Source organism: Hyposmocoma kahamanoa, unplaced genomic scaffold (genome assembly GCF_003589595.1).
Source record: "Hyposmocoma kahamanoa isolate Upper Pololo Valley unplaced genomic scaffold, ASM358959v1 63, whole genome shotgun sequence".
Taxonomy (NCBI): domain Eukaryota; kingdom Metazoa; phylum Arthropoda; class Insecta; order Lepidoptera; family Cosmopterigidae; genus Hyposmocoma; species Hyposmocoma kahamanoa.
In genome coordinates, this window is record NW_020653851.1 from 10,413,438 (window position 1) to 10,424,004 (window position 10,567).

A 10,567-nucleotide genomic window follows, 5' to 3' on the forward strand; every position below is an offset into this window, starting at 1 on the left:
ATTAAGCTTTATTTTAATAAAATATTATTTTTCATGGCTGTACATATCTATTTTAGTTAATTCTAGACACTTTCTGAAAAATTGTGTATATTTTATTTTTGCAGAAAATATTTTAATGCACATTTTCCGTTAACCGATTTCAATAAATCTTGGCAAATGGATATAATTCCACAAACTTTTGAAATAGGTTTTTTTTTATAAAAAAGTTATAATTATTGTTATTTTTATTAATTTTCTTTTTTTTCTCCTTACGTCTGTAGCAGTAGCTTTAGTGATGTTGAGCACTTGAATCAAAGAAACGTCCTCAACCAGCGACCCTTGAATAGTAGTCAGTTTGTGCAGCAGATTTGCTTCTAACTCCTGCATCTTACGTCTGTTCGCTGTCACCTCCATGATCAACTGTGTACGTTCACTTTCCAGTTCCGATTTTTCAGTCATAATTACGCGACCTAGCAATTGATCCTCCAGACCTAATGAGGAAATACAGGTTTATTCATTTATTATATGGACAACAAAACAGATAACAATCAAATTACATTGATACAAATGTAACAGGTTAACTTTACCGCGTTACACTTATGTAAGGGGACGTGATTCTATCCACTAATACAAAATACTCTTGCTGTTGGGTTAACAATGGAATTACAACAAAATCTGTTAGTGGCATACCGAATTGGTCACACTAAAGTCGCTTGGAAGAAATTGCTACTTGGCTATGATTCCACCTGTTGTACATTAGCACATTATGTTGTACGTACATTTCTATTCGGTCACGTTACAATATTTTTTTATGGCAATAAAAAAAATATTCTTTCCTTCCTAAATGCTATAACCACATTCGACCAAAATATGTCAAAAAACTGATTTTTGTTTTTGAAAGGGTCCCCTTTTTTAGAAACAGAATATAATTAATTTAAATTTAGTTTTATTTTTTTTAGCACATTGTAGATAATTATCTACTTGATTCGCAGTATGCCTGTTAAATGGCAACGTTGCGTCACCAGAGCTATATGTCAAAATCACAAAGTTAGTTTCAACGGACTATAGAACTTTACCTTGCATAGTGACAGTGAAGTCAATAATAGATGTACGCGCCGATATCTCAGGAGTGTAAGCGGGATTTGGCAACTTCGTTGTTATATATATTTTGTGCCCTTCAGTTACGTCAATTTCCTTATCTCCCAATTTTACCTGAAATTTGTAGTTGATAAATTGGGTTTTGTAGCACGTAGCAGCTGACACCAGACAAATGAAAAATTAAACATTCAGTCGTGCAGCGTGCTAACGCCATAATATAATCACACAAGTAGTGTAACTCCATACTAATGTAGCAGCTCGGCTTGTAATGGTGTGCACGCCCGCCGCGCGCCGTGTACGGAGTACGGATGCATACGTTCGCATAATCTCGCGGTGCACTAGAGTTGCATAGCGCGGATCGCACGAGTGTTTAATATATTTCTTTCGTGTCAAATTTATGATTTTTTTATTTATATACGGATTGTTATGAATATTATGCAAATTTCATTCGCAATTTAATTCATCAACGCACATTGACTTACAATTATTATGGACGTCGGGTCCGCGCTAAAAAGTGTCCGCACATGTAAGGCGCTAAAATCGTATACAGAGCGCGACACTCCGCTTTAGTCTTCATTTGTTCTACGGACAGCGCGATACTGCGATGACATAACAATTTAAATTTGGAATAGGTTGACTTGGGACATTTTTTTCGTGGTTTTTTGTATTAGACCCGTCGTCCATTTATTTGTAAGTCAATGTCAACGCATTTAATTTTCATGATCATACTACCACAATCGAGATAGTAATCTGCGATACTGGTACACATGTTACTATTTAAATTATCAATTTTTTTATCGTGCAATATTATTTAATATTCGAGTATAGCATCGTGAAATATTATTTAATAATTACACGATAATATACTTGAATATTTAAATAATAAAAACTGCCACAGAATGTAAGTAAGTGAACACTAGTCTGAGAATGTCCGCAACATGTAAGTGCAAGTACCTAAATATTTTCTAATTGTGTTTACTATCTGTAGATACAATTAAAATAATAATGTGATAACCGTACGTTTCGAACGATGCATTGACACGTCGAGCAAGCGGGAGTTGGACTAATTGTCTTATTATATAAGAGATTAGCCTTTATGACTTGATTAAAGGTCACAAATTCTCTAAGATGCGACCAGGAATACAAGTCCGACCCTTACACCATTAATTAAAAGTCACCTACGCGAGCGCAAGCCAAGATACTCAACATTGAACCGCAAAAAATACGTACAATGGCGTAATTCATGTGTTGTGAAATAGATAAAATACGAACTTTGAAGGAAGATCCGATCTTGATGTAGTTTTTTTCCAAAACATTATCAAGTACTGGATCAAGTTCTTCAGAGACATCTTCTATCAACATTGGTCTGCCTAGAGACACACAGTCTTCTATGTGGTTTCTGTAAAGTAAATCACCCCCATCTACGCTTATCAGGATATTTTGTTGTGTAGCTGGTTTGACTACTCATGCATGTCCAAATTTTGTTGGGCATTATAGAATACATAAAAAATTAAAAAAGAGAAATACAAAATGAAACCATTAGAATAGATATTAGAATGTATTTTCGGATCTAATTCGCCTATTATAACAAATCGTCTTTATTTAATATTACACTTAACTTTACCATCTCAGTCACCCGTGACCATGGGACCTGTAAAGGGCCTGAAACGGTAGTTTGTTTGAAAAAAACAAATGTATGCGATTTAGATCAGAAAAAATCTGTGGAACTATCGCGAAAATCTAAAAACTCGATAAGACAAATTTAACAACAAAGAAATAGAACACATCCTTCAACAACTGCAAATGCATCCACATTAAGTACCTACAGTATTACAATTTTGCCAACAAACCTGAAGTACTTATGATTGAGTGTAGTGACGATAAGATCATTGTTTTTCTCCATATTCTTAATCCAATTCTTGCCCTGTGTCTGAGGATCTATAAGCAACGGGAACCGCGCTGCCTTCGTTACAATGATGCCGTTCTGAATGGACAACTCGTCAGTCGGCAGCCCGCATAAGTTCCACTCGCCAATCTGTTTAGATATTTAGAAGAAAAAGTAGAAGGACGATACAGAAATTCCCTGTTCTTGCCGTTTAGCATTACAAAAATTGAGAATATGTAATTAGTAATTATATAATCATATATACCACAAATATTGTTTATTTAGTTAATATAATAGCCACTAAAGTATAAATCTGACCGTCTAAACGACCTTTTGGTTCTGAGCATATAAGTGCGAAGAAAAATTTTAAATGAACAATCTTTACCTTGTGCGTAAAAAAACCATTTTAGTATAACTTCCCGACATTTTTTAATGAAATGTATTACTAAGTAGCGGGCCAGAGGGCGCCCAAGTGGGCATGTACCTCGGCTCAGGGCGATACTGGGGACTTCCGCCAGAAGGGCGTGTTGTAAGAACGAATCTACTGGTATACGTGATGAAATGACGGGGCTCTGCGACCTCGCCGGCGAGGTAATATGTATGGAGTAGGTATGGAGTTGGAAAGATTAGCGATCTGGTTGGCCTTTAAAGTAGCGAGTGTGATGGGGTCGTCAGTATCGTTCAGGACTTGGCCGACGGGTCTTACGAATCCGGTGGAGGTTTTCCCGGAGGGGGACGTTATTAGAAGCAGCCACTACGAGGGGATTGGGATGAAGGAGCAGAGTCGAAGTATTTTCTCGATGCCTGTTTCATGTACGGCGGGTTATGCGATATATAAATTAATAATGCCGCATTAGATGCAAGAGATATTTATTGGGAAGATATTTATAATGTGAACTGATTACAGACAGATGGAAAACGTAACTAATAAAAAAGTGAATAAACTTAGGCTACGGAAACCAAAGAACATATTATTGGCAGATTTTTACATATAAGCAGATTTTTTTTATTAATTACCGTAGCAGTATCCGTAAGTTGTTCCGTAATATTCAAACTCATAGATACGGGTATATGTCTCTTTGATAAGTCGCTCATCCAAGTACCCAACAACATGGTGCGAAATTCTTGGTTAAAAGGCCCAGCATAAGACAAAAAACTGCAATATTTTAATATTTCATATAATATCAACTGGCTTTTGAGATACACCCGGTACGCCTACGTTCTTGCAATTATTATTCTTTCAAGTCACAGTTAACTTACCCGATCAAAATTAAAATATCACCGACAAGCCGGTCTATCTCAGACATGAACAGTGCCGACTGTTCGGTCCATCGTATTCTTTCCCCGCTCAAACCGTTAATTAGGGCTGTCGCAGCGTCCATCTTTTGCTGGCATTTAGCCGCGTCGTCCAATACAGCTTTTTGCAGAGTCATGGCGTCATCGAACTGCTTTTGTACATGAGCTAATTCACGCTAAAAATTTTAGCAACGTGCATATAAATATTAACTCGGTATAGTTGAAGCTTATCAGTCACCGTAAGATGGAAACATTCAGTTTAACGTCCATATAATACCCATATTTAGCGTAATATTAAGGGAGATACATGCAGAAATTTTCGTGCAACATGTATAGAGGTTATACATGTGTATGACCAGGAAAGCAAACTATCATATGTAAATAAACTTTTAGTAGCAGTAGAGCTCCTAGTCAAAGAGTTCGTCCAAAGAATTAAGCCATAGATTTAGTATATTATATACTAAATCTATGGTTTTGACCAATTGTTTGTGTATGTTTTGTAAGTTATCCTAAATAAATAAATAATAATTAAATATAAACTTATATTGCATATAATTTGTTTAATACACTTAACAATTAATTTAAACATTTCATTTAATAATTTGACACTTAAGTACCTATACTGTAAAATGACATTTCCAGTTTGTAACATTAGTATTATAGAAAGCAAAAGAAAAAAATTCGGGAGATTTTTCGCTGCATCTGGCAATCTCAAAAGAAATGTAAAGCTACCTTCACTTCGTTTGTTGCGTATGCTCCATCTGTCTATTGTTTTGTAATCTGAGCTGCTATTACTCCGTTCCGATTTTGAAGGGTAAGGGTGTTGGATAAATTATTACAGGCACAATGGACTTGTCAACTTATGGCTCAGTGTGGCAGTGCCCCTCAGATCTTTGGGATTTATAGCTCTGAATGGCTCTGCAACTGATATGGACCGGAGTGTCGGCTTCACTCACTCACACAAATCACTTGGTACCATAAAACATGGAAATAAACTAATCTTTGAATATAAAATACTAACTAATTAATCGTATTTTAGAGTTTAAAGTATGAAATTACCCTTCCGTAGTTTTTACTTGGAAACTATAAACTTCAAACTTTACTCCAAATACATAAATAAATATATAAATATATTTATTTTATTCGTTTCAATTACATTTGCATTCCCTGCGAAATAAAACATTTATTGTAAATTTTTAATACGAATTCCGACCTCGGCACTATTACTGGCACTAAGCGTATTGCACGTCATTTTACTCGAGCAGTGGCACCAAACGAACTTACGAGACAATGCCCTGCGTATACAGTATAACAATGCATTCCGGATGCTGTTGAGGCTACCGCGCCAATGTAGCGGGTCATAAATGTTCGCTAAGCCGAGTACTGAAGGCTTTCCAGCAATAATGAGAAAGAAGGCCGCTTCTTTTCTTCACCGTGCGCTGGCTACAACGAACAGCATATTGGCAACACTCGTGAACTGATTTGATGGCAACACTCGTGAACTGATTTGATAGTAACTTGGCATCTTATAAAAAGGGTCATAGGTGTTATTTAAATCCAGAAGTTTTACGTAATGTAATGAAATTTTAATAAACACTAATATAGTTGCTAAGTCTTACTAACAAACTGGATTTTTTTTCTGTAATAAAGTATTATTATTATTAGTACAATGCAGCGGAAGTGACTCGAACCTTGCAAGAAGCCAGTACTACTAAAGAACAGACAATGCGTTATTGTCTATCTGTGTGCTGATTTTGATTCAAATCGGAATCGATCCGATCGAGTAGTCTCAAAATCAAATGGGTTTCTGAGCGAAAAGATGACCTGATTCCTACTATATCTTTCTAATTTGTGAATTAAATCAACTATTGTTTCGATCACAAATATCAAAAGTTTCCGATCGGCCAGTTGCGATCGCAATTATGCGCCTCGACTCGGAAGAGACTCAGTTTCCGATCGGGAGAAGCAATCAAAATCAAGCTGCTGGTTCCGTAGAGCAAATTTTAACTTGCAAATACGCCCCGTTGACAGTCAGTGCTCAAGCACTATAAGGTAAATTTTCGAAACTGATCCATCGCCAACTAGCGTGGAATCGGCAGCATGATTATGATAATTGTAAACGACACACACGGTGGTAAGCACTTTCCAAAAAGTTACTTATGCGCAGAAAATTGTTGATTGATCCAGAGTATTTTTTTTTATAATACGAAGCGACGGGACGCACAAGTCATGCGTCTGGTGATAAGCGACACGCCTGTCCATAACGGTTCCAGTGCCACTCAGAGCTCAATCGCAAAGATCTTAGGGGCACTGCCACTATGCTCGTCACCTTGAGACATAAGTTGACAAGTTCCACCATGTGCCTGTAATTTCAGCAGCACCCCTTATCCTTCGAAACCGATTCTCCGCAGCTTCCTTAAATCTAATTAAGGAGCTTTCCAGTAAGATGCATGTTTTGATTGAATAAATGTTAAAACATTTTTCAATTGTATTCTCCTATATGAAACGACTATATCTTACTTTAATGCATATTATTTGTAATGAGTTGTATTTATAATGATACACGATGCTGAATAAAGTTTAGAGTTTAAGAAAAGAGAATAACTTATTTGGAGCCACAAACGCACCTCTTTTGCTGCCAACAATGCTTCCGCAGCGTCTAGTTCCTTTTTAGCACTTTGATATTTGCCTTGCATGATAGCCAAGTTTGCCTTCAAAGGTAATACGTCTTTATTGACAGCATAGAATTGTGCCATAGCAATAGTCCATGAAATCAGGCCGGCAACGTTACCGCAAGCTACTTTTGCTGCCTCAAACGTATATTGACTAGAATTTGAAAATTCGTTTTTATAACATGTAAATGACAAAATTAATAAAATGAAATTTAATAAAGTAATAAATCAAAATTAATCAATCGCTAATTGTGCACAAAACTAAAAAAAAAAAGACGTGTTTAGCACCTGCCTGCGCCAAACGGCGTATAAGCCGAGTATTCACTAGCGAGCTGTAAACGTAACTGTTGCATGTTATGTTACCAAAAATCATGAGTGTAACATGGTTCAAGAGCTTGCCGCGAGCGGAACTCGTGCGGTTCGCAGGGAGCCGACGATAACCAAGTACTCATTCTAGTCACACTACCGTGCCACATTACCGTATCTGTCACGTTACAGTTACAGCTCGCTAATGAGTACCCGGGTTAACATAGCTTCGTAGGTCCCTAAAAATGACATAGCCGAGTACAAAAAGTATAAATGGCCGCACTCCGCATTACTTACGGAAAATTAAAATAAGGTTGTAACAAATCAACCATTTCAGCATTGATTTCGTCTTTAGGATAATTTTTCAAGTTGCTCAAGAATCTTGCATCGGCCATAACCTTCGATAAACAAATACGTAAACAATATTAGACAGAATCCTTATTTTTACAACAAAATACGTAATAATTACGTACGTAATTTCAACAAGATACGTAAATTGAAGTAGTTTGTTTGCCAAAACGTGTGTAGTTCAGTTATTGGCTCCACTCTAGGTAAAATCTTCAGGTTACCAAGTCTGGAGACCTGAATATTTCAAGAGTAAAAGGCAGGCTTTCAAAACACACAGAACAATTATCTACAAATTAATAAAAATATAAACGCAATTATATTACACCGGAAATAAATTGTTGTATTCATAAAGCAAAATTAACCTTCAACGATTCAGCCCACGATGCTGTCAGGAAATTTTTTTCTGGATCCGGCTTGATAGGATCTATTTTCTTTCTGAACAAGATGATTACAGCGTCCATAATGAGAGTGATCAAAAACGGTGGTTTACCTAATTTTCTCACTGTTGCAATATCAGCAGCATTGATAGTCTGAAAAATAAAAGTCAAATTTTAGTATAGAAATGTTAATTTGACATCTAGACGGACGTAAGACTTCGCTTACGATTAGTTCCGTTTTATTGTGTATGTTTGAAACTCTAAAAATGACAAAGATTGTTAGTCAGACTTTATGTATAACAAAAACATGGTAAATATTCCAATAGCACTACACATTACTTAGGGAGAATGCAGGATGTATCAAACAGGTATTATCTTAGCCGGCCATCGTAGTCACAATAACGCTTACTCAAAAACTAATATTTAGTTCCAAATAAATATTAGTTTTTGAGTTAAATAAAGTTTTTTGCGAACCAACATTAATATTCGCGGCAACTAAATTGGTTTCACATATCTTTCGATTGACTGCGCACGTTTTGGCATTCTAAGCTTGTAAAATTAACAATAACAAACTGGAGAAACAATACCTGCAAAGCAGCCTCAGCGGCGTCTAGAGCCGGTTTAGCAGCCGCGAGTTTATCCTCAGCAACTGCGGTTTCCGCCGCAATAACACTGACGAGGGCTACGGCCCGTTCCTTTACTTCCAGCACTTCTCCCTTCACTATTTCGGCTGCCGCTTGAGATTCTGCTACAGCCGCTAATACCTAGTTACATAAAAGTGTATTATGGACATATAGATGATTTATGTCCAAGATTAATGAAAATGAAATTAATTTAAATTAAAACATCACCTCATCAGCTTTTTCAGTAGCCACTTTGATCTCCTGTTCTTTGATTTCTAATTCCTTCTTCAATATGTCAACGCTAGCGCCAGCCTCTATAAGTTTATCTAAACCAGTTGTCATTCTGTAAAATGTTTATGTGTGTTGTAATATGTTGAATATTTATTATTATGTATTTATAGTGTTAAATTACTACACCGGCAAACCTTTTGGAAAATGATTCATTCTACACTAATGCGACTTACTAACTTTCTAATCAACATAATTTATTTCATTTATTGAATTTTTTTTTAAAACGCACAACTTTTAATACATAATGAACAGTGTAGGAAACGACGAGCTGTCTGTTGGCACAATCATTTATTGTAATGCTTCAACTTTTCTAAACTATTCGTTTGCTCTTATCGAATGCTTAGCTCAACCAAGTTTACACGTTGCAATACCGAATGTTCATTACCTCTATAGATTTTAAAGCTTTCGTGGTTATTCACTAAACGATTATCACTAATTTCAGGCTTCTTACCACGGTATGACTTCTTTTATTTTCCCGATGTTTCGGAACGGTTGCACGCTCCATGGTCACGGGTTGACATGACGGGTTGACATTCAACCTCGTCAACTATCTTAACACTGACGATAGACATTTATGAATAACATGGTAATTCACAATTAAACCAACCTTCTGGCCATTTCGGCGATATTTAAATGTTTATCTTTGTACAAAGATTTGTAACCTTCCAAGAAGCAAAGATATGACTTAGGGGTGACATGTGCCTGCCTCCTAAATCGATCGTAGTAGCTAACACACGCTTCTGCCACATTGTCTTGGACAGAGCCCATCATTTCTATTACTTGCATTTTTGTTTCTATAGAACATACAACCTGCGTAATAATGTTTATTTATTAGTTAACCGGCGGTACCTTAGAATGAACGGAAACCATTTTTAAAATTTCATTTCATTTCAACATTCATTTAAGTATCACTCCAAAAGTATCGACACCAGGAACTCGATATTAGGCTGGTTTTTTAGTCACGCGGCTAGACGCGCCGTTGGGTAGCGCGCTGTTGGACAGCGCGCGTTTGAACAGCGGTGCACTATAAAACGACATTAGTACGGCGCGTTTAGCTGCTGTGAGACAGTCGTGTACAAAATGAACGGCAATGCGGTTAGAGTACTGGCTATTTACTTTTTATGGAAAAAAAGGCAACAACAACGTCGAAGAACAGTAGGTGTTGATCCTTATAACGCTACAAGGTTACTGAGAGGCGAACACGTAACATCTTTCTCTGATTTACGAGAAAATAGTTATAAATTTTATAAATATTTTCGCTTATCAACCAGCACTTTCGACGAATTACTGTGCAAGTTAGAGTTTTCTTTACGAAGATCCAGCATACGTCGCATCCCCATAGCTCCAGTGGAAAAATTGGCGATTACTCTAAGGTAAGTGAAATAAAAGAGTAGGTTTTGTAATAAATGATAATATTTGTTTGGCTTATTTTAATCACAGTCGTATTTTAATTACAACCTAACACACTTATTCATAAATGCTGATTAAACCTATTTTAGTTAAAATGGTCTTAAAATCGGAATCTTCTCTTTCATTTTGCAAATATAGAAAAGAAACAAAACACTTGTAAAACCTATATTAACCTCACTCTTTTTTAATGAATAAGGGCATTATTTTAAATCACAGTCTTATTTTAATCATTGACTTATTTTAAATCACAGTCTTATTTTAATCATTGACTTATTTTAAATC

At 36.2% G+C, this 10,567-nt stretch overlaps 1 protein-coding gene across 1 annotated transcript in view; it reads right to left on the reverse strand.

Moving 5' to 3' along the window:
• Positions 1-10,567, reverse strand: part of LOC113229958 (dynein heavy chain 8, axonemal-like) — a 102,851-nt gene that overhangs the window by 24,229 nt on the left and 68,055 nt on the right. Inside the window, exons 56-67 of the mRNA XM_026463655.1 lie at positions 9,483-9,685; positions 8,813-8,927; positions 8,549-8,725; positions 7,947-8,114; positions 7,534-7,634; positions 6,886-7,084; positions 4,223-4,434; positions 3,980-4,118; positions 2,928-3,112; positions 2,350-2,476; positions 1,056-1,191; positions 253-470 (exon numbers count right to left, since the gene is read on the reverse strand). Coding sequence (XP_026319440.1) covers positions 253-470; positions 1,056-1,191; positions 2,350-2,476; positions 2,928-3,112; positions 3,980-4,118; positions 4,223-4,434; positions 6,886-7,084; positions 7,534-7,634; positions 7,947-8,114; positions 8,549-8,725; positions 8,813-8,927; positions 9,483-9,685 — 1,980 coding nt within the window. The remainder of the gene's footprint in view (positions 1-252; positions 471-1,055; positions 1,192-2,349; positions 2,477-2,927; positions 3,113-3,979; positions 4,119-4,222; positions 4,435-6,885; positions 7,085-7,533; positions 7,635-7,946; positions 8,115-8,548; positions 8,726-8,812; positions 8,928-9,482; positions 9,686-10,567) is intronic.